General features: G+C 63.0%; 2 protein-coding genes across 3 annotated transcripts in view; one reads left to right on the top strand and one right to left on the bottom strand.

Annotated features, from left to right (window-relative positions):
• Positions 1-225: 225 nt before the first annotated feature.
• OPN1SW (opsin 1, short wave sensitive) lies at positions 226-5,065 on the bottom strand. The gene is made up of 5 exons (XM_085080355.1): positions 2,805-5,065; positions 2,016-2,184; positions 1,654-1,819; positions 1,005-1,244; positions 226-403 (listed from the first exon to the last, which is right to left on the bottom strand). The coding sequence occupies exons 1-5, from the start codon at positions 3,193-3,195 to the stop codon at positions 278-280; spliced, it is 1,092 nt and encodes a 363-aa protein (XP_084936481.1). The 5' UTR covers positions 3,196-5,065; the 3' UTR covers positions 226-277.
• A 2,767-nt stretch (positions 5,066-7,832) lies between these two features.
• Positions 7,833-22,250, top strand: part of FLNC (filamin C) — a 30,435-nt gene continuing 16,017 nt past the window's right edge. For both annotated transcript variants that reach the window (XM_085080518.1, XM_085080508.1), the window contains exons 1-21: positions 7,833-9,003; positions 10,942-11,190; positions 11,494-11,591; positions 12,082-12,232; positions 12,785-12,903; positions 13,017-13,094; positions 13,659-13,821; positions 14,444-14,644; positions 15,074-15,211; positions 15,568-15,694; positions 16,090-16,226; positions 16,837-17,030; positions 17,173-17,286; positions 17,641-17,784; positions 18,179-18,302; positions 18,702-18,862; positions 19,004-19,094; positions 19,276-19,445; positions 20,150-20,267; positions 20,872-21,134; positions 21,469-22,066. In XM_085080518.1, coding sequence (XP_084936644.1) covers positions 8,667-9,003; positions 10,942-11,190; positions 11,494-11,591; positions 12,082-12,232; positions 12,785-12,903; positions 13,017-13,094; positions 13,659-13,821; positions 14,444-14,644; positions 15,074-15,211; positions 15,568-15,694; positions 16,090-16,226; positions 16,837-17,030; positions 17,173-17,286; positions 17,641-17,784; positions 18,179-18,302; positions 18,702-18,862; positions 19,004-19,094; positions 19,276-19,445; positions 20,150-20,267; positions 20,872-21,134; positions 21,469-22,066 — 3,775 coding nt within the window. In that variant the 5' untranslated portion in view covers positions 7,833-8,666. The remainder of the gene's footprint in view (positions 9,004-10,941; positions 11,191-11,493; positions 11,592-12,081; positions 12,233-12,784; positions 12,904-13,016; positions 13,095-13,658; positions 13,822-14,443; positions 14,645-15,073; positions 15,212-15,567; positions 15,695-16,089; positions 16,227-16,836; positions 17,031-17,172; positions 17,287-17,640; positions 17,785-18,178; positions 18,303-18,701; positions 18,863-19,003; positions 19,095-19,275; positions 19,446-20,149; positions 20,268-20,871; positions 21,135-21,468; positions 22,067-22,250) is intronic.

The following is a 22,250-nucleotide window of genomic DNA, read 5'->3' as shown; positions in this document are numbered from 1 at the left end:
TGCGGCGCAGCCACCCCCAGGCTCCCCCATTCCACCCTGCTATGGGGCACAGCTGCCCTGAGGATGCCCGTCCCATGGGTCCCAGGTGCTCAGTGGACCCCTGTTGCGCTCAGACCGCGGCCATGGTTTATTTTCCCACCCGCGCTACATCCTAGGCTGGCCGAGACCCCTGGACCCCCAGGGCAGTGCCAGCCCCACAGTGGGGGCAGCTGGGGGGTAGCTGGGGGTCCTGGGGGGCAGCCGGGGGTCCCAGGGGCTGGGGCAGTGCCAGAGCCCCTCAGCTGGGGCTGACCTGGCTGCTGGAGGACACAGAGGAAACCTCGGTGCGTTGAGCCGAGCTGGACACCTCGGAGTCGTCTGACATGGGCCGCCCGCACACCGTCTCCATGATGCAGGCGCGGAACTGCAGGGACACAGATAAGTGACACGGGGTCACAGGAGAGGGGAGAGCTCAGCCTGGCAGTCCCACTGGTCTTGTGTCCAGCCCTGGCACTGTCCTCACTCCCCCGCATGCCATGTTGGCTCCATCTCCTGTCTCTGGAGTCATGCTACTCCCAGCCATGCAAGTGTCCGCGTTTGTCCCTTACACACCACATGCCCCATTCCCAGCTGTCCCTGGTCCCCAGATGTCCTTGGGCACCCCTGCATGTCCCCCTTGCCCCAGAGTCCTGGGGTGTCCCCGTTTTCTGTGTGTCCCCCTTGCAATGTATTCCCCTCATCTGAGTGTCCTGAGGTGTCCCCATCACTTGTGTGTCCTGGGGTGTCCCCTCACATGGGTGTCCCTGGGTGTTCCCCATGCTTAGGTCTCCCTGGGTGTCCCTGATCCTCAGGTATCCTTGGGCATCCTTGGATGCCCCCATCATCTGGTGTCCCTCAGTGTCCCCTTTGCCCATGTGTCCTGGGTGTCCCCCTCTCCTGTGTCTCCCTGGGTGTCCCCCTACCATGTGTCAGGGCTGTCCCCCTCTCCCATGTCCCTGCAGGTGTGCTCGTGTCCCTGGTGTCACCTGTTTGTTCATGAAGCAGTAGATGATGGGGTTGTAGACGCAGGCGCTCTTGGAGAAGAAGGCAGGGATGGTGACGAGGCGCAGGTCGAGGCCGTGGTCGCGGTTGTTCACCATGTACATGGCCAGCGCCGCGTAGGGGACGTAGCACAGGCAGAAGGACCCGACCATGACCACGACCATGCGTGACACCTCCCGCTCCGCCTTCTGCGTCGTGGCAGACTCCTGCTGCTGTGCTGCCACCTGTGCCGGGGACAGGGACACCTTGGGCCTGCCCAGGCTGCTGGCCCCCTGCCCCCCAAACCTCCTGCCTGGGCTCCTGACCCCTGCCCTGTCCCCTGCCCAGTCCCCTGCCTGTACACCTGTCTGCTCCCCTGCCCATCCTCCTGCCTGTGCTCCTACCCAACCTGTCCAAGCCACCTCCCCTCCCTTCCTGCATCCCTTCACCCCTCCAGTCACCTTTTCCTCCCTCCTGTTCCCTATCCTGCCCTCCCTCTCTCTCCACTTCCAGTCAAATCTCCATCCCTCCCTCAGTCCTTCCCTTCTGATCCCCCAGCCCCTCTCCACTCTCCATCCCCCACACTCAGCCACAGGTGAGCCTGACCCCAATGCCCCCTGTGTCCCACAAGTCCCTCGTGCCCCCGGGACTCACGGCCCGCAGGGCGCTGAGCAGCTGGGAGTAGGAGAAGATGATGAGGGAGAGTGGGACCATGAAGCAGAAGATGAAGAGGAACCAGGTGTAGTACTCGCTCTTGTACTTGGTGCCCACCGTGTACCAGTCAGGGCCACAGGAGCACTGCAGCCCCTCGGGGACATACCTGCAGCACCTGTGCTCAGCCCCTGCTCTGCACCGTGTGGCACCCCCTTGGTGCCCCCACAGCGCCCTATGGCACCCCCCGGCACTTCTGGTGTCTCAAGCATTCATCTGGCACCCCCATTACCCCCCACCTGCCACTCCTTGTGCCTTTCCACACCCTGCCCACCCCCTGCCCCCCATGCCCGCCATGTTCCCACCTGCTCCAGCCGAGGAAGGGTGGGATGGCAACACCGACACCGATGACCCAGGTAGCTGCCACGACCAGCAACGCATGGCGGGAGCTGAAGCGGAAGTTGCCGAAGGGTTTGCAGATGACGATGTAGCGCTCAAAGGCCAGGAAGGCCAAGGACCACCCTGTCACCAGCCCTGGGGGAATACGGCCACTGGCCTCACACACTGCCCACAGCCACCATGGGCCACCAGGGCTATGGGTCACCCCAACTCCCCCAGGCCACTCGGTCACCCCAAGTCCTATAACCCCAGTAGAATATAGTGATCACCCCTATCTTAATCTCTACCTTCAGACCTCAGTGGTCACCCCAGCTACTTCAGCCACAGCAGATCACAAGGCTCAACCCTACCTATAGCCCCACAAGACCAAAGAGGTCATTTTGTCACCTCCAGCCCTACCAGACCATGATGGTCACCCCAACTCTCCCAGCCCCAGAAGAACATGGTCACCCTCACTTCCAGCTCCACCAGACCCCAGTGGTCACCCCAACTCCTATAATCCCACCAGACTAGAGTAGTCAACTCCTACAGGTCCAGAAGGTCACCTAGCCGCCCATGGTGGTCACTCCAACCTCTACAGTCTCAATAGAATGTGATGGTCAACAATACCTTGAGCCCTACCAGCCCATGGTGGTCATCCCAACTCCCATAGCCCCAGGAAATCACAGTGGCCACCTCTGGCCCCAGCAGCCCCTGGTGGTCACTCCATCAGCTCTAGCCCCAGCAGCCCCAGTGCCCCCATGGTCCCCTCGTACCACCGGTGGCCCCCGCAAAGCCCTCCAAGGCACACATGTGCTTCCCGAAGATGAAGTATCCCTGGGCACTGGAGACAAAGACCGTGAAGACGCTGAAGATGCAGCACATGAAGCCGGCGAAGGATATGTTCACCAGGATGTAGTTGAGCGGCTGCCGCAGCTTCTTGTATTTGACGGTGACAATGAGGACGATGGCATTCAGGGGGGTGCCCACCACGAACACCACGCCCATGAAGATGGTCTGCAGGTAGAAGGCCCACATGGGCGCGATGTGGTACTGAGGTCCATCCCAGGGCCCCACCGACGACTGGTTCTTGAACAGGTAGAACTCGTCCTCATCCATGGTGGCGGTGCGGGGGGGGGATGCCTGCCCCCCTGATATACCCTGCATCCCCAAAGCCGCTTAGGGGGGGATCAGGGCTCAGTCCGGCCAAACTTGGGGATTAGGGTGGGCTAAACCAGGCTCAGCGCCTAATCGGCCCCCTGAGCCAGGTCGAGCCGATTGCCGGTGCTCTGGGGATTTGGTGGCGGGCGGAAGGGCTCCCCCACACACCTGGGTATGGCAGGGTCCCCAGGGGTCTCCAAGCTTGATCCTGCTCCTCCTGGGATATTCAAGTGTCCTCAGGTGTTCCCAAGCCCAGTCTTGGTCCCACCAGGATGGCCAGAGGTCCCCAACCTTAGTCCTGGTCCCACCAGGGCCCTCAGTGTTCCCCAAGCTCAGTCCTGCTCTCCCCAGTACGGCCAGGTGTCTCCAGGTATCCCCAGAGGCCCCCAGGTGTCTCTTTGACCCTGCTCCCCCAGGATGGCCCAGCCCTGAATGCCCTGGGAAGAACTTGAGGTTTCCCTCATGAGGTCACCCGCTGCCCCCCACCCCAGCACCCCAGGATGTCCCCCCCCAGGTGTCTCCTCCCTCAAGTGATTGGCCCCTGTTCTGGGTTTGGGGGGTTGGGAGCCCGGTGCGGGGGAGATCCCAAGTGAGGTGAGGGGAGTCTGGGGGTGTCAAGGGGGGCAAGATTGGGAGGGCACTGCTTGAGGCGGGGTGTCTGAGAGCGGGTATCCATTTTGGGGGTGCAGTGCTGGGGGTCATTGATGGGAGGTCTCTGTGGGTGCACTGCTGGGATCAAATCCCAGAAGACTCCCAGTGTTTCCTGCCCTCCCTCCCTGCTCTTGCCCTCCCCCAACCTGTGGAACCCCCGGGGGACAGGAAGGATGAGCAGAAGCTGCTTAGGGGGGGGATTACAGGCACTGGGCCCTCCCCGGGCTGGGGGTGCCTATAAAGGTCAATGCAGGGACTGGGCTGTGGCACTCCAGGACCGCTGTGCTCAGGCAACCTGTGCCTGGAGAGTGTGTCCATCTCTGTGGCACAGAAGGGGACTGGGGCTCAGGGAGGGACCTGGGATGGGGTCAGAGGAGGAACAGAGGGATTGGATAGGTTGAACCCGAGCCCATGTTTTTCTGAGCAGTACTGGGCTGTACTAGATCATACTGGCCTGTACTGTACTGGTTTGTACTGGGCTGTGCTGTATGCTACTGGTTTGTCACAGGCTATTCTGGACTACACTGGGCTGTACCGCACTGTATTGTGTCGTATGCGATTGTACTGTGTCGCAGTGGGCTGTACTGGGTCTGGTCACACTGTTCCAGGATGTACTGGGCTAAACAGGGTCATAGCGGACTGTGCTGGGCAGTACTGGATCAGGTCAGCTCTGCTGGTGCTCCACTGGGCATCCCCATGGAGGTGCACACCCCAAACCGGCATCCCCCAGATGGGTGCCACAGGGATGGTGATCCAAGGGACAGACATCCCACAAAGAGCCCCACATGTCCCTTCCTGTGTGCCTGCTGTGTCCCCCCGTGGAGCTGGGGTCACTGGGGACACTGAGGCAATGGGGCTGCGGAGGGGGAGGACACAGTACAGGGGGTGTGGGGGCCACGGCAGAGCTAGGGCATGGTGGGGAACGGTCAGGCCTTGGCAGGGGGGGTTGGAGCTGCCCGGAGCTGCCCAAGGAAGGACTGGCTGTGGCACTCAGTGCCCTGGGCTGGGGACAAGGTGGAGATTTGTCACAGCTTGGACTCGATGGCTTTGGAGAGCTTTTCCAGCCTCGGTGATTCTATGGTTCCCTGATTCTGGGATTTTGGCCACAGAACTGGGAAGGGACTCAGGGTGCAGTGGGGGGTGGTGCAGAGCAGTCTGCTGTGGGCTCAGCAAGAGGTGCTGAGCTCCAGGGGCTGCAGCACCAGCACCACCAGCCCTGCCAAGATCCCCCAGCAACCACCAGCGCTGGGACCACCAAGCCCGCCAGCACCCACCGGTACTGGTAGCGCCACTGCCACACATGACCCATGGCCCCCACAGCCCCCCCAGTGCTCTGTCTGTAGCCCTATGGAACCCATGGGACTCCCAGAGCCTCCAAGTCCCTGCTCTTGTGCCCTCCCGGATGTGGCCCCAGATGTCCCTGCTGTCCCCATGGCCATGTTCCCTGTGCCCCATTGTCCACGTACCCCTTGCTCCCCTGTCCATTGTGCCCCTCAGCCCTGTTTCCCTTGTCTCCATGGCCACGTACCCTGCATCCCCCTGTTCCACTCTCTGTGCCTCCTCGCTGCCACTGGTCCCCTCCTCATGTCACCCCACCCTGAGGACCCTGAGTGCTTCCAACCCCAGTGCCCAGAGGAAGCCTAGAGCCAGGGACAGGATGTGGGGACACAAGACTCAGGGTGTCACTGCAGGGGGTAGTGGCTCTGCCCTCTGTCCCCTCTCCAGGAGACACTGGTGGGGTCAGGTCCTTTGTCCTTTCATCGTGGCCTCCACCGTCATCTTCCCGTGTCTCAGCTGCAGCAGAGCCGAGACTTCAGAGGGCACCAGAACCCCCTGTGAAGCATCCTGGACCCCCTGGCTCCCCCTGACCTGCCCCAGCAACATCCTGAACCCCCATCCTGGACCACACTGACCCCCCCGAAGTGCCCTACCTGCTCAGCCCCCCCTGGACCACCCTCGACCTTCCCAAACATCCTGGTCCCCACCTCTCGGACCACCCTGACCCCCAAAACAATCTAGCTGCTTCCCTTCCTGCACCTGCCATGGGTTTGGGGGTCCTGGCGGGGGAGGGTGCCACCACCCCCGTTTCGCCCCCACCCCCTTTGAGTGTCCCCCCAGCTCACTCCCCCGGGGTATTTTGGGTGATGGTGTGTTGGGGTTGCCCCCCCATCGCGTGCCCCCCCCGGGTATTTTGGGTGCTGGTGCGTGGCTCTGACTCGGCAGGTTATTTTTAGGTGTTGGCGCAGGCGCCACCGCGTCACCCCCCCACGTCACCCCCCTGTCACCCGTTGTCACCTCGGGGTGCACTCGCACCGCCCCACCCCCCAGTTGGAAGCTTCCAGGGCAGGCATCGGAACAGAGGGGAACACGATACCCCCCAAATTACCCACCCCCCCCCCAAAAGGACCCAGATGTGGGTCACCCAAGTGTCCCCTCCCGCCCCTCCCAAGGGTTTCCAGGAAGTCTCGGGCGTCTGGAGCTGGGGGGGGGGGGCACAAGAGAGATTCTCTTGTGAGAGGGGGCAGCGGGGTTCAGGAGTTACCCCCAAATATGACCAAACCCCCTCCCCAAGCATGTGACACTGTGATGGGGAAACTGAGGCACGGCCAGGGGGACCCACGGCTGGAGTCACTGGGGTGCAGGGAGTGGGGCGCAGGCGGGGGGCGCTGGGTGGGGGTTCCACGGCAGGGCCAGTTCTGGGGGGGGTCCCGGTGCGTTTCCCCGGAGGGGGTTCCTATGAGGGTTTGTGGGATCTCAGTTGTGCCCCTGGGGGCTGGGGGAGAGTTTTTATGTGAGTTTTTCGGGGGCTCCCAAGTGGGAAGAGATGAGTTAGGGGGTTACGAGTAAGTTTTGGGGGCATCTTTAGGGGGAGGTTTGGGGTTCTTTGCGCTGCTGGGGGGCTGCGGTATTGGGGTGCCTGCGATGTTGAGGTATCAAGGTACAGGTGTACCAGGACAACAGGATGTTGGGATGCTTGGGCTAGAGGGTGCTGAGTTTTTGGGGTGTTCATGTGGCAGGTATTTGGGATTACTGGGGGCGGATTTTTGAATTTTGAGGGTGCTTAGATTTTGGGGTTCCAGGGTTTTGGGGGCGCGAGGGGTTTTGGGGTGCCAGAGTTTCGGGGGTGTCTTGGCACCAGGATTTGGGGTACCAGCGTTTCAGTGTAGGGAGGCTGGGGTACTTGAGGGCCAAAGTTTGGTGGTGCTGAGGTTTGAGGGTGTCAAAGTCTAGGCGTGCCAGTGGTTCAGCTTGCAAAGGTTGGGGGTGCCAGTGTCTGGGGGTGCCAGTGTCTGGGAGTGGGGGGTGGGGGCTTTGAGGTGCCAGAATCTGGGAGTTTGTGGCACTGGACTTTATGGAATTTGGGGAGTTTTGGGATGTTGGGGTGCCAGTGTTTGGGGGTTTGTGGTTGCTGGCGTTTTGGGTGGTTTGTATTTGTGAGTGTCGGTGTTTGGGTGTGCCGGTTGTTTGGGGGGTACTGAGATCTTGGGGGTTTCGGGGTGTTGGTGTCTGGGGGTTTGTGGGTGCCAGATTTTTTGGAGTGTCAGTATTTGGGAGTGTGGGTGTTTGGGTGTGCCAGTGTTTGAGGTTACTGAGGTTTTAGGGATTTCAGAAATTTAGGGGTGCTGATGTCAGCGCGTTTTTGGAACTGCCGAGGTTTGGGGGTTTCGGGGGTGCCGGGGTTTGGGGGTGCCGAAGTCCGGGGGCTCGGGGTGTGCTGGGATCCGCGGTTTCGGGAAGTGCCGGATTCCGCGGTTTTGAGGGTGCCTGGGTGCGAGATTTGAGGGGTGCCGGAGTCCGAAGGTCCGAGGTTTGGGGAGTGCCGAAGTCCGCGGGTTTTGGGGGTGCCGGTGTCTGGGGGTCTGGGTGTGAGGCCGGGGTTATAAATAGCGACGGCCGGCCGGGCCCCCCACCCCCTGGCCGTTCGGGCGGTCTTTCCGTCCCTCTTGGTCGGTCCCTCCCCGGGACGGGGCGGGCCGGGCCGGGGCAGCGCTTAAAGCCGCCACCGCTCCCGGCCCCGCCACTTGCCGCCGTCGCCCCCAGCCCGGGAACCCTCCTGGAACTCATCGCGACCACACAGGACCCCACCGCGAACCGCCGCTCCGGGAACTCATCGGGAACCGACCCCGGGAACCCACCGGACTCCCCCATCCCTCCGGGACCCGGCGCTCCGCTCCGGGAACCCAACGGGAACCAACCCCACCACCGGGAACTTGCCCTGGGACAGACCCAGGATACCAGCCCCCGACTCCGGGAAGACGGACCCCTACTCGTGACACCAGCACCGAGCAGCGAACTCCTCTCGGGACACCGGGTCTGGGACGGGACCCTTTCCCCAGGCACGCGTACTGACCCCGGGCACCGGGACCCTCCCTGAGCACCGGGACTTACCGAGGACACCGTCTCCCACCTCCGGGAACTGGGAACCCCATCCAGGACACCAACGCACAACCAGACCGTCAACCAGGAACCGGGACTGACCCAAGACGCCGTTCCCCACCACCGGGACCCTATAGCGGGCACCAGCACCCACCCAGGGCCCCCACCCGGAACACCAGCTCTGACCCAGGACACTGTCCCCCAGCACCGGCTTTGCCACAGGGATCCAGAACCCCCACCCAGGACCCCCACAGGACACCAGCACTGATTTGGGACCCCACCCACGGTACTAGGATCCCTTCAGGACACTGGGACTGACCCAGGACCCCCACCCAGCACCAGGAGTGACTTGGACCCCCACCCAGGCACCAGGAGTGACCGAGGACTCCCCCCCTCCACACCACCCAGCAAGCCCCCTGCCAGTTGAGGATACCCCCAGCTCCTCCAGGATGAACTCTAATTTCGAGGCAGCACCGGGCGAGGACCCCGAGGAGCTCCCAGCCACCGAGAAGGACCTTGCAGAGGACGCACCCTGGAAGAAGATCCAGCAGAATACATTCACACGCTGGTGCAATGAGCACCTCAAGTGTGTGCAGAAGCGCATCGTGGACCTGCAGCGTGACCTGAGTGACGGGCTGCGCCTCATCGCGCTGCTCGAGGTGCTCAGCCAGAAGAAGATGGGGCGCAAGCACCACCCGCGCCCCAACTTCCGCCAAATGAAGCTGGAGAATGTCTCGGTGGCCCTCGAGTTCTTGGAGCGGGAGCACATCAAGCTCGTATCCATTGGTAGGTGTACAAGTGGTGTGTGTGTGGGAACAGTGCCCATGGGTGGGTGTGCAAGGGGTGTGTGAGTGGGGAAAGGCCGAGTGTGCCAGAGGGTGGAAGAGGAATGGGAATGGTGAGTGTGCAGTGGTGGGGGAGTGGGAATAGGGTGACTGCGAGAACAGAGGAGTTGAGGATGGGGCTGGGGATGAGTATGCAAGGGCAAGGCCACTGTGCAAATGAAAATGAGGAATGAGTGTGCAAGGGTGGGCGTGAAGCAAAGATGGGAAATGGAAGGTGAGTGTGCAAGGGCAGGGGTGGACAAGTGAGGATGTGGATGAGGGTGTAAGGGGAGGTGATGGGTGAGTGTGAATAGAATGAGAGTGCAGGGGTGGGGGGATGGAGGAGCGAGAATGAAGGATGTGTGCAAGGGGCAGGACAGACAAATGAGGATGGGCCCGTGGGGGAGTGTGCAGGAGTAGGGTGATGGATGAATGGGAACAGGGGCTGAGTGTGCAAGAGTGAGGCCGATGGACAGATGAGAATGGGGATGAATGTGCAAGGGGAGGGGCAGGAGCAGGATTGGGTGTGCAAGAGCAATGGAGGAATGGGAATGGGGGTGAGCGTGCAAGGCTGGAGGCAGCGGTGGGGCTGCAGACAAGTGTGCAAGGGCTGTTCGGTCTGTGGGCCTGACCCTGCGCAGGGGCCGTGCAGAGCCAGGGGGGTCCAGCCCTCGTGCGAGGGGCCGTGGGGGGGGGCTGAGCTCACGCTTGGCTCGGGGCCGCGGGTGCTGAGCTCACGCGCGGGGGGGCGCCGGCCCCTCTCACACTCACCCACCCCTCGCAGGGCCCCAGCGCCCACCCCCACCCGACAGCTGCAGGGTGACCCCCCCGGCACGGGGGGAGGGTTTGCAGTCCCCCCGCATACACATTCGTGCACAGCCCCCCTTGCGCACCCAAACCCGGGTGGTGCGAGACCCTCTCCCCACGCGTGTCCTTGCCCTCTCCCGTGAGCCCCCCAGATGTGACCCCAAGTTTTGGGGACCTCCCAGGTGTTACCCCTCGCCGGAGCTCCCAGCGGGGAGGGGTTTGTCCCGCCCACTCCCACATCTTCCCCATTTCCTCCCCGAAACGCGATCGCTCATGGGGGGAAATGGCGGGGGAGGGTCCGCTCTGCAGGACGGTGGGGGTGGGACCAGGATGCGTCCGGCCCCCCTCCCCCCCAGCCGTCCCCTGCCTCAGTTTCCCCATCCTAGCACTCCAGGATTCCCTTGGGAAGGTCAGGGGTGTGGGGGAGGGGATCACCCCAGGGTGCTGCGGGGGGTCAGGGGACCCCCAGGGTGCTGCCAGGGTTGCGCCCCCACCAGGCAGCTCCCGGTGAAAGTGGGACTTGGGGTTCCCCTGGAGGGTGTGGGGTGCTCGGGGTGGACAGGGGGCAGTGTCGTGGGGTGTCGGGGGATCCCCAGGCCCATAACAGAGACCCTCTCCTTTGCCCCGGGGTGTCGGGGTGTTCCCAGGAGGGTGTCGGGGTTCAGCCCTCACTTCCTGTGCCCCGCGGTGTCCCCAGGCAGGTATTGGGGTGCAGGGCCCCATGGCAGTGCCGTGGGGTGTTGGGGTGCCCCGAGATAGTTGCTGGGGTCTGCGCCGTTGTGCCGCGGGATGTCGGGGTGTCAGGGGTCCCTGTGGTGGTGCTGTGGGGTCTCGGGGTGCCCTATAACTCTGCTTCCCGCAGATAGCCGGGACAGGACCCTGAAGCTGACCCTGGGGTCCGGGCTGTCAGGGTGTGGGGATCCCCCCGGCGGGAGGGACATCCCGCAGGATGTCCGGGTGCCCCGGGGGTGCTGTGGAGTGTCGGGATGTGGGGTGTCGGGGTGCCTCCGTGGGATCCCGTAGGATGTCGAGGTGCCCCGGGGAGAGTCCAGAGGGATCTCGGGGATCAGCCCTCTCCGTTTCTTCCTCGCAGACAGCAAGGCGATCGTGGACGGGAACCTGAAGCTGATCCTGGGGCTGATCTGGACCCTCATTCTGCACTATTCCATCTCCATGCCTATGTGGGAGGAGGAGGACGACGACGAAGGGCGCCGCCAGACCCCCAAGCAGCGGCTGCTGGGCTGGATCCAGCACAAGGTGCCGCAGCTGCCCATCACCAACTTCAACCGAGACTGGCGCGACGGGAAAGCGCTGGGAGCGCTGGTGGACAACTGCGCCCCGGGTGAGGAGCGGGGCGGGGGCAGAGGCCATGGGGGCACGGGGGGCATGAGAGGGACAAATGGGGAGGAAAACTGCCCCCCCCGTGAGGAGGCAGTAGGGGATGTGGGGGGCTTGGGGCAGGGGCTGGGACAGGGGGCGACTGGCAGCTGGCAGGGGTAGGGGGAGGCACGCGGTCTAGGCTGGCTCGGGGGGCACTGATGGAGATGTTGGGGGGCACTAGGTGCAAAAGGGAGGAGGTGCAGCATGGGGGGTCAGGATGGGGTTCAGGACGGAGGTGTGCCCCTAACCCTTCTGCCCCCACCAGGTCTGTGCCCAGACTGGGAGAAGTGGGACCCCAACGAGCCAGTGCAGAATGCTCGGGAGGCGATGCAGCAGGCAGACGACTGGTTGGGAGTTCCCCAGGTATGGAGCATGATGCGGGGCATGGGGGACTCTGGGAGTCTCCCAGGTACAGGGCATGGGGCTGGCACTGGCAGTCGCCCAGGTATGGGGTGCAGGGGAGGAACATGAAGGGCACTGGGAGAGGACACTGGGGGTGCAAGGGCGTGTCTAGGGGTGTCCTTGGGGATCCACAGGGGTCCCTGAGCATTTGGGATAACCGTGGGCACCTGTGGGTGTGGTAGGGGTGTGTGTGTGTGGGGATTCCTCAGCAGGGCGGCTAGGGTCTGTTGGCTGTTCGGGGTCTCAGGAGGGTCTGGCAGGTGTCAGGGGGTCCCTCCTGATAGTGGGGTGCAAGGTGGGGGGATCCCTGCCAGACACCCCTCACGAGGGTCTCATGGGTGTTGGGGTGCCCATCCTGGTAGAAGGATGCATGGTGGGGTAGTTTCCCAGCAGGGTCCCTGTGGGTGGGGGATGCCAGGAGGGTCTGACAGGTGTTGGACTTCCGCCCCAGGTGATTGCCCCCGAGGAGATCGTGGACCCCAACGTGGATGAGCACTCGGTGATGACATACCTGTCCCAGTTCCCCAAGGCCAAGCTCCGGCCAGGGGCCCCCCTGCGGCCCCGGCCACCCCAGCCCGGCCGTGCACGTGCCTACGGACCTGGTATGGGGGGCTGAGGGGGCCATGGGGCAGCTGGGGTCCCAGGACAGGGGGGTACAAGGGGTTGTGGAGGTTTGTGGGGACACCAGGAGGCTGGGCACAGGTGGGACATGGGACACATGAGGGGCACGGACCCCATGTAGGGGAAGCTCAGGGGCACATGGGGAGGGGTACTGCATGAGGACATGGGGTGGCTCAGAAACTCAGCACAAGAGAGTATCAGGGGGCTATGGACTGTCAGGCACGAGAGTAAACCATGGCCCCCCCAAGACCAGGGACTCTTTTCCAATCCTGGGGCATCACCTGTGCCCAGGGACACCCGAGGGAAACCCCAGGATCTCCACCCACGACCCAGGGCTCCCCAAGTGTTCCCCCATTCCCAGGACTCCTCAAAATCCCCTCAGGCTCGCTTGCCCGTACCTGGGAGATCACCATTGACTCTGGTCCCCCCTGCTACCATCAAGGACAGCCTGGGGATCCCAAGTTCTGGGGGGTTGTGGGGTGCTGGGAGGTTGTGGGATGCTGGGGGCTCCCCTGACTCTCCCCACCCTGCAGGCATCGAGCCACAGGGAAATGTGGTGCTGCGCCCAGCACAGTTCACGGTGGAGACCCTTGATGCGGGGCAGGGTGAGGTCCTTGTCTATGTTGAGGACCCCGAAGGACACACTGAGGAGGTACAGGGGGCCCTGGCTTCCCCTCTGGGGGATTCCCCACACTCCCTGTCTGGGAGACCCTCCCCAGTTCCCCAGCTCTGTCACACCCTTTCCCCGGTCTCTTCCCACCCCAGGCCAAGGTGGTTCCCAACAACGACAAGAAGCGAACATACAGTGTCACCTATGTCCCCAAGGTCGGGGGGCTGCATAAGGTGAGCCCCTTGGTGACCCCCCCAAGGCAACCTTCAGGGAGCTGTTGCTACCCTCCCTGCAACGCCCCCCAATGATAGCCCCTACAACAGCACCCCTGTGATGTCCCCCATGACACCCCTACCCTGTGACACTCCCCCACATCTCAGCATGGTGGCTACCCCTCCCATGGGATGGGGGACATCTGGCACAGTGGGGTTTGGGGGTCCTTGGAGAGTCCCTAAGGATCCCTGGGGGTCTCCCCTTGGGGTGCCCTGGGGATAGCACTGGGTGGCCCTGGGGTACCCCTGTAGGGTGCCTGGGGTGCCACACTGAAGTGTGGGGGAGGGGGAGGTGTTGTAAGGGGGGCACCCTGGAGTGTTCTGTTGGGATTCCTGGGGGTCTTGTGCCTTAGGGAGTCCCAGCAGGGGTGGTCACTGCTGGGGGATCCTCTTCATCCTATGGGGTCCCTGGGATGTCCCACGTGCTGTCTCCATGGAGGTCCATGGTGGGGGTTGTCCCTGAGATGTGGTGCTGCTGTAGGGGCTGTCGTCCCCTGACCCTCTTGACACCCCTGTGCCCACCAGGTGACGGTGCTGTTTGCGGGGCAGAACATTGATGGGAGCCCCTTTGGGGTGAACGTGGGCATGGCCCTGGGCGACGCCTCCAAGGTGACGGCACGTGGCCCCGGCCTGGAGCCAGTGGGCAACGTGGCCAACAAGACCACCTACTTCGACATCTACACTGCAGGTGGGGGCACTGGGGGCTGGGGGTCTCTGGGGACACGTCCTTGTGATGGTGTTGCCATGGCATGGCCTGGTGACCAGGGATGTACCTTCATGGGGGCATGACCACGGCATGACCCAGACACTTTGAGGACATGTCCTTGGGGTGGTGTGGCTGTGACATGACTTGGTGGCACTGAGGTCATGTCCTCATGACAACATGGGGTGGCCTGGTGGCCCCGGGGATGTGTCCTTGGAGTGGCAGGGCCGTGGCTTGACCATGATGTGATCTCATGGTGGCTTAGGGACACGTCCTTCTCATTCCAGGGCCATGGCATGGTCAGATGGCTCTGGGGATGTGTCCTCAAGGTGGCCTCAACATAGTATGACTTGGTGGCCCTGGGGCCATGCCTTCACGGTGACATGGCCATGGGGTGGTCTCATGGTGGCAATGCCCTGGCATGGCAAGTGGCACCAAGTTTGTGTCCTTCTTGTGCCATGGCCATGGGATGGTCTGGTGGCTGTGGGGCCATGTTGTCATGGTGTCAGGGGCATGGCATGACTCAGTGATGCTGGGGACATGTTCTCATGGTGGCTCACCATGGTGGCCTGGCCATGGTGCTGAATTTGTGTACTGGTGGTGACAGGGGCTGGCTCGGGCGATGTCGGGGTGGTGATCACGGACCCCCAGGGCCGACGGGACACAGTGGAGGTGATGCTGGAGGACAAAGGGGACAACGTGTTCCGCTGCACCTACCGGCCCGTCCTCGAAGGGCCACACACCATCTGTGTGACCTATGCTGGAACCCAGGTCCCCAGGAGCCCCTTCACCGTCAATGTGGCTGAAGGTGAGACTCCCTCCTGGGTCCCCATGTGGCTCCACAACATTTGTGACCACTGTAGCTAATGACACTCATCAGTGGCCCTATGTCACCCAGCAGTGACCAAGGTGGCCCCAAGGTACCCAGTAGTGACTGCAGTGGTCCATGACACCAATAAATGACCAGGGGTGAACCATGGTCTGTCACACTTCCCAGGGTGTCCCTCTGGTACCCTTGTCCCCAGGGTGTCCCTGTGGCACCCATCAGTCCCAGAGTGTCCCCAGGGGTTCATTGTGCCCTTGAGGACCCCATGGCACTCCCCTGTCTCCAGGGCATCCCCAGGGTGGGCTGCTTCCACCCCTGGGGACACCCCACCCTCTCCTGTCACCGAGGGTGCCCCAGGGCAGCCCCCAGGGTGCCCAGTGGGTGCTGATGGGTGCTAATGGGAGTTTGCAGCCTGCACCCCCTCAGCAGTCCGGGCCACGGGCCGGGGGCTGCAGCCACGGGGAGTCCGAGTGCAGGATGTGGCTGACTTCAAGGTCCTGACACGGGGCGCGGGCAGTGGGGACCTGCGGGTGACTGTGCGGGGACCAGGTACGTGTCACAGTGGGGTTGGATGGTTGGGGGGCACCATGGGGTTGGCCATGGGAGGTCCATGGGTAGGGTCCCATTGGGGTGCCCATGGGGTGAGAGCATGGGTGGGGGTTCCCCATGGAGGGATGAATATAAATGGTGGACCCGTGGCGGGTCTAGGGTTGGGGAACACCATGGGGGTGGCTAAAGGGGGGTGGATGCATGGGTGGGGGTCCTGTGAAGGTGTCCCTGGAGGCTGGATGGTTGAGGGGCATCCTGGGGTTGACCGTGGCGGGGGTTCTTGTGGAGGCACCATGGGGCATACTTGGTTGGGGGGTGCTCCTGGCATGGGTGCCCCACCTGACCCCATCCCACAGGAGGCACAGAGGAACCAGTGACGGTGCGGGATGTTGGTGACGGCGTCTATGAGTGCGAGTACCTGCCCCGGGTGCCTGGCACCTACCAGGTGTCCATCACCTGGGGAGGCTACGCCATACCCCGCAGGTCAGTGCCAAATACAGGGGTCCCAGGAGGGAGAAGTGAGTGGGGTGTGTTTGTGTGGGGAAAAGTGGTGTGCAAGCCCCACGCCTCACTGCCCCCTCACTCCCCCCAGCCCATTTGAGATGCAGCTGTCCCTGAGGTTGGGGGGTTTTGGAGAATGTGGGGGGTGTGTGTCAGGGTAAAAGCTCTCCCTCACGCCCCCCAGCCTATTTGAGGTGCACGTGTCCCCTCAGGGGTGGGAGATGTTTGGGGGGACTGGGGGATGCAGGTGTGTGCAGGTGTAGTATAGTCCCCTTCCCCCCTGTTTCCCCCAGCCCTTTTGAGGTGCAGGTGTGTGAGGGGGTGAGGGGTGTACAGGTGTGTTTCAGCACCCCCTCACACATACCTCTTCCCCCCAGCCCGTTTGAGGTGCAGGTGTCCCCCCAGCCGGGGGCACAGAAGGTCCGGGCCTGGGGGCCAGGGCTCGAGGGCGGGGTTGTGGGGCGTCCCGCAGACTTCGTAGTAGAGGCCATCGGCACCGAAGTTGGGACCCTTGGTGAGCTGTGGGGGGACATGGAGGTGGAGGGCACTGTGGTGGGGACCCTGGGTGAGCCCTGGGAAGGGAGGAAATGTGGACAGGGTCGGGGTACCATGGTGGGACCATAGGGACAGGGTTGGGGTTAGTGTGGTGGACACATGGGAACAGGGTGGGGAGCTATGTGGTGGGAACAAGGGCATGAGTGGGTGACACCCTATTGAGGCCATGGGGACAGAATGGGGGGCACCACAGGGGCATGTGGCACTGTGAGGAGTATCACTGTGGTGGGGACAAGAACATGGAGTGGGTAAAATCCCACTGGGGACATGGGGACAGGCTGGAGGATGGGTGCCATGGTGGGGTCCCCTACTGCTGCGGTGACACAGGCACGCAGAGGTGGGGACATGGGGCAGGTTGGGAGTGTCCCCAGTGGGGCTGTGGGAATATGAATGGCACCACCCTGGAGACATGGTCACAGAGAGGGGACAATGGTCTGGGAGTCCCTGCTGTGGGCCCATAAAGACATGCTACGTGTCACCCTGCTGGGTCATAGGCACAGAAGGGGGACAAGGATGAGGTTTTGGGTCCTGGCATGGGCACAGGGTAATGGTGGCTGCGGTGCCCCCAGGGTTCTCCATCGAGGGCCCATCCCAGGCACGCATCGAGTGTGATGACAAGGGTGATGGCTCATGCGATGTGCGGTACTGGCCCACGGAGCCAGGGCTCTACGCCGTGCACGTGGTCTGTGACGATGAGGATATCCGGGACAGCCCTTTCATGGCTGACATCCGCCCTGCTCCCCCTGACTCCTGGCCTGAAAAGGTGCTGTGACCCAAAGCAACCTGTGGATCCCTGCTGTGCCCCATAATGCCCTGCTGTGCCCCATTGCACCCCATTACACTACACCTGTGAGTGCTGGGGGTGCCAGCACCCCATTGCATCCTCTTAATCCCCCCCTCCACAGGTGAAGGCCTTTGGGCCAGGGCTGGAGCCCACTGGCTGCATTGTGGAGCGCCCGGCCGAGTTCACCATTGATGCCCGTGGTGCCGGCAAGGGGCCCCTCAAGCTCTATGCACAGGTGGGAGGTGCAGGGGGCTGTTGGGTGGTGCTGGGGGCCATTGGGTGGTCTTGTGTACCTCTGAGTACTGTTGAACACTGCTAGGTTTCATTTAGTGTTGTTGGGCACCATTGGGTGCCCTTGAGAACTATGGGGTGCTGTTGGGTGCCAGTGGGCACTGTTGGGCACCCTTGGGTGCTGTTGGGCACTGTTGAGTGCCCTTGGATTCTGCTGGACACCGTTGGGTGCCATTGGCCAACACAGAGTGCCGTTGGGTGCCATTGGGTACCGTTGGATTCCACTGTGTGCAGTTGGGTGCTGATGGCCAGCACTGAGTGCCACTGGGTCCCCTCACCTCCCTCCTGCTGCTCACAGGACGCCGAGGGCTTCCCCATTGACATCAAGGTGAAGGACAATGGTGATGGCACCTTCCACTGTGTCTACGTTCCCACCAAGGCCATGAAGCACACGATCATCGTCACCTGGGGGGGTGTCAATACCCCCAACAGCCCCTTCCGTGTGGGTGTCAAAGAGGGCCCATGGGGTGCTGGCATGGCTGTGGGGGTCCAAAGAGGTGTAGGGAGGGGGTACTAGTTATGGAGGGTGTTGAGGTATCGGATGTGGGGCATGGAATTCCCGTGGGGATGGGGCGCCAGGGTGGGACAGGGTGCCCATGGGGTGATGTGGATGGAGATGGGGGTCCCATGGAGTGTTGGATGTGGGGATGGGGGTCCCAGACCTACAGGATGCTAGGGAGGGGTTGGGCATCCCAGTAAGTGATGGGGATGGGAGTCTGTGGAGTGGTGGGATGGAGGCAGGGTGCCAGTGGTGGGGTTGGATGTCCTAGTCCCATAGGGTGCCAGGGAAGCAGGGATCCATGCCCCACCCCATAGGTGACACTGTGGACCCGCAGGTGAGCGTGGGTGAGGGCAGCCACCCCGGTAGGGTGAAGGTGCATGGGCCAGGCGTGGAGAAGACGGGGCTGAAGGCCAACGAGCCCACCTACTTCACCGTGGACTGCAGTGAAGCTGGACAGGGTGGGTGCCATGGTGGGGGGCACCCTGGAAACTCCTCTGTGGGTATGAGGCCTGCATTTCTGGGCCAGCACCCCTGGTCCTGAACCATTGCCACCGGTCCTCCTCCATCATCCCTGGATCAGGGGTCCTTCATTTGGGGCCTGTCAGTTCTGGTCCTAGTCCTGCATCCCTGGTCCAACATCCCTGATCCTGTGTCCCTGCTCCTGGTCCACGATTCCTCAGCCTGCATCCTTGTTCCTGCACCTGCATCCCTGGTGCATTATCTCTGATCCTGGTCCATCAACCCTGATCCTGTCCATCATCCCCAGTCCTGGTCCAGGTCCCTGTCCAATGTGCCCAGTTCCACCACTGGGTGTCCCCCCTAGGGAGTGGGTGCCACTGACCTGGCCACCCCCACAGGTGACGTCAGCATTGGCATCAAGTGTGCCCCAGGAGTGGTGGGGCCGCTCGAGGCTGACATTGACTTTGACATCATCAAGAATGACAATGACACCTTCACGGTTAAGTACACAGCGCCGGGTGCAGGGCTCTACACCATCATGGTGCTCTTCGCCAACCAGGTGAGGGTTCTGGGACTGCCCCACATCCCCGAGGGTCCATTCCCCACTCTGTGGGGTGCCCCCAGCCCCCAGCGCCAGGTGGGGCTGGGGCTTTGACCCCATCGTGCCCCCATGTCACTGTGCCCTGGTCTTGGTCCCCAGGAGATCCCCTCCAGCCCCTTCCGCATCAAGGTGGACCCATCCCATGATGCCACCAAGGTCAAAGCTGAGGGACCTGGACTCAGCCGGACGGGTGAGGGCCGGAGGTGGTAGGGTGGAGATGGGGGACATAGGGTGGGGGGGATGGGTGTTGTGAGGCACGTACTGTGAGTGCTGTGGGTCCCACAGTGGCTGACAACGGGGTGCTGTGGGGCAGGGACTGTGTGTCCTGTGGGTGCTGTGGGTCCTGGCAGTGACTTGATGATGTGGTGCAGGGGTGGAGGTGGGGACCCCCACCCACTTCCGTGTGCAGACACGGGGGGCGGGGAAGGCCCCCCTGGACGTGCGGTTTGTGGGGACGGGGCCTGGCCCAGCTGTTGCCGACTTCGAGGTCATCGACAATCATGACTATTCCTACACTGTCAAGTACACCCCACTGCAGCAGGTGAGTGCTGGGGGCACCCTGACCTGTGGAGGGGCACTCTAACCCATGGGGTGACACCCCAACCCCTATGGGCACCCACCATCAAGCAGACCCCACTGCAGCAGGTGGGTGCCAGGGGACAACTTGACATGGGGGGGGCACCCTGACCCATGGGAACACCCCATGGAGGCACCTCAACCTGTCTGGGTGCCCCAACCCATAGGGTCACCCCATGGGGGGATCCCCAACATGCAGGGACACCCCAGCCCATGGGGTACCCAAGAGGGCCCTCCTCATTGACACCCCATTCCCTGGGCTCCCCCAAGGACATCCCCCCCATACAGCCCAGTGTATAGGGGCACCCCCATGAGCACCCCCTCCCCACAGGAACCCCCATGAGCATCCCAGCTCCTGCGCAACCCACTCCTATGAACACCTCCCATTCCCGTGGACACCCCACCTCTGTGGGCCCCTACTTGGGGCAGCTGCAGCCTCACAAGGCTACCAGTCAAGCCAGGGCACCCCTAGATCCACGGGTTTCCCCCATCCCTGGAACTTTACCCTCCCCAGTACCCATGGGTGACCCCCAGCCTCATGGCTGCATGTCCCCTGTGACCCCCTTTGACACCCCCAGCACTGTACCGTGGGTGTCTGCCCTCTGCCCCATGGCCGGGCACTGTGTGAGGGGCCCCTGGCAGCATCCTGAAATGGAGTTGTTCCTGCAGGGCCCCCTGTCTGTGGTGGTCACCTACGGGGGGGACCCCATCCCCAAGAGCCCCTTCCCCGTCACTGTGGCGCCACCCCTGCAGCTGGGCAAGGTCAAGGTGCAGGGGCTCAACAGCAGTGAGTGGTGGCACTGGGGGAATGGGGGGGGGACCGAGGGAGGGGAGCACCCTGCACGTGGGGTACAGTGGGGGTGGGCCCTGGCAGGGACACAAGCATTGGGAGCACCCTGGGGGAAGAGACCCTGGAGGGGTCATGTGGGTGAGTGGATCAGCCTGGGGGGCCACCCTGAATGCAGGGCCACTCTTGGGAAGGGCACCCTCGGGTGTGGTGTTCAGCAGGGGGGTGCACATGAGGGCACAGACATTGTGTGTAGGGGTACCTGGGTGGGGGATACATACTCTGCTTCTGGGGTGCAGCTTGGACAGGGGGTCCCCAAGGGTGAGCTGGGAGGCAACCTAGTAGGAGAGGTTGGAGACCACCTGTACATGGGGGCAACCAGGATATGGGGAACAGGCATGAGTGGGGGCATGGGGAGACACACACCCTGTGGGGACACAATACCCTGGATATGGGGGACACCCTTGGGTGGAGGTGATGCACCCTGGGACAGACACACACCACCCCTCTGGATCTGGGGGACACATCTGGGTGTGGGGTTCCCCATGTGTCTGGGGGCACCCCAGGGTGTGGGGTGCCCCTCTGACACCCCACTCTCCTGCAGAGGCGGAGGTGGGGCAGGTGCAGGAATTCCAGGTGGAGGCACAGGGCGCAGGAGGCCAGGGGCACCTGGAGGTGAAGGTGATGGGCCCATCACGGCGCCCGGTGCCCTGCACAGTGGGGCCTGCGCCCCCTGGGGGTCCCCACCCTGTCACCTTCACACCCACCGAGGAGGGACCCCACCGTGTCGAGGTCACGTACGATGGGCACCCAGTTCCGGGCAGCCCCTTCCCTGTGGAGGCTCTGCTGCCCCCTGACCCCTCCAAGGTGAGCATGGCACACATATGTGCAACAGGAGTGTGGGTGTTCCAGCTCCCGTGTGCCTCTCTGCCCTCGTGATCCCCATGTGCTGGTCACAAGCCCCACGTATGCCTATGCCCCCATGACCACTGCATGTCCCCCTGACCTCCATGTGTTCATGGCAGGTGGTGGCCTCGGGGCTGAGGCTGCAGGGCAGTCACGTGGGGATCACATGTCCCTGTGTCCCCCTTGACCCCCATGTATCCCTCTGTCTCCCTGACCCCTACCTGTCCCTGCGTTCCTCTTGACCTCCACCTGTCCCTGTATTCCCCCTGACCCCCATGTGTCCTTGTGCTTGCAGGTGGTGGCCTCAGGGCCGGGGCTGAAGGGCGGCCGTGTTGGGGTCCCAGCACCCTTCTCCATTGCCACGCAGGGCGCAGGCAGTGGGGGGCTGGGGCTAACAGTGGAGGGGCCCTGTGAGGCCAAGATCGAGTGCCAGGACAATGGGGATGGCTCCTGTGCTGTGTCTTACCTGCCCACGGCGCCTGGAGAGTACCACATCAACATCCTCTTTGCTGGGCGCCACATCCCGGGCAGCCCCTTCACAGCTGCGGTCACAGCACCCTTCGACCCGGCCAAAGTGACAGCTTCAGGGCCAGGCCTGGAGCGTGGCCGTGCGGGCGAGGCGGCCGCCTTCTCTGTGGACTGCTCGCAGGCGGGGGAGGCCGAGCTCACCATCGAGATCCGCTCCGAGGCCGGCGTCAAGGCCGAAGTGCTGGTGCAGAACAACCGTGATGGCACCTATGCCATCACCTACACCCCAGCCTGTGCCGGCGCCTACACCATCACCATCAACTATGGTGGCCTCCCAGTCCCCAACTGCCCCGTGCGTGTCACTGTTGACCCAGCCATCGACACCAGCAGTATCAAGGTCTACGGCAAAGGCGTGGAGCCACGAGGTGAGGGAGTGGCTGTGCGGAGCTGCTCACCATGGCACCTCCTTCCCTTGGGCGGGCATTTCCTTCCCATGGGGATTTCCTTCTCCTCAAGGGCATCCCATCCCTGTGGGCATCTCTTCCTCCTGGGTACCCCCATGGACACGACCACAGGCATCTCCCCTCCATGACCATTTCCATGGGCAAT

This window comes from Lichenostomus cassidix, chromosome 1Aa (assembly GCF_008360975.1).
Source record: "Lichenostomus cassidix isolate B80296 chromosome 1Aa, HeHo_3.0, whole genome shotgun sequence".
In the NCBI taxonomy this organism is placed as follows: Eukaryota; Metazoa; Chordata; class Aves; order Passeriformes; family Meliphagidae; genus Lichenostomus; species Lichenostomus cassidix.
The sequence above is the reverse complement of the archived record's forward strand: the minus strand, read 5'-3'. Positions and strand labels throughout refer to the sequence as shown.

Coding starts and splice junctions, on each gene's coding strand:
- OPN1SW (XM_085080355.1), bottom strand. CDS start 3,195: ATGCAGGGTATATCAGGGGGGCAGGCATCCCCCCCCCGCACCGCCACC. Junction 1,245..1,653: donor TGCTCAGCGCCCTGCGGGCC/GTGAGTCCCGGG, acceptor TCCCCGGCACAG/GTGGCAGCACAGCAGCAGGA. Junction 404..1,004: donor ACTGCTTCATGAACAAACAG/GTGACACCAGGG, acceptor GTGTCCCTGCAG/TTCCGCGCCTGCATCATGGA.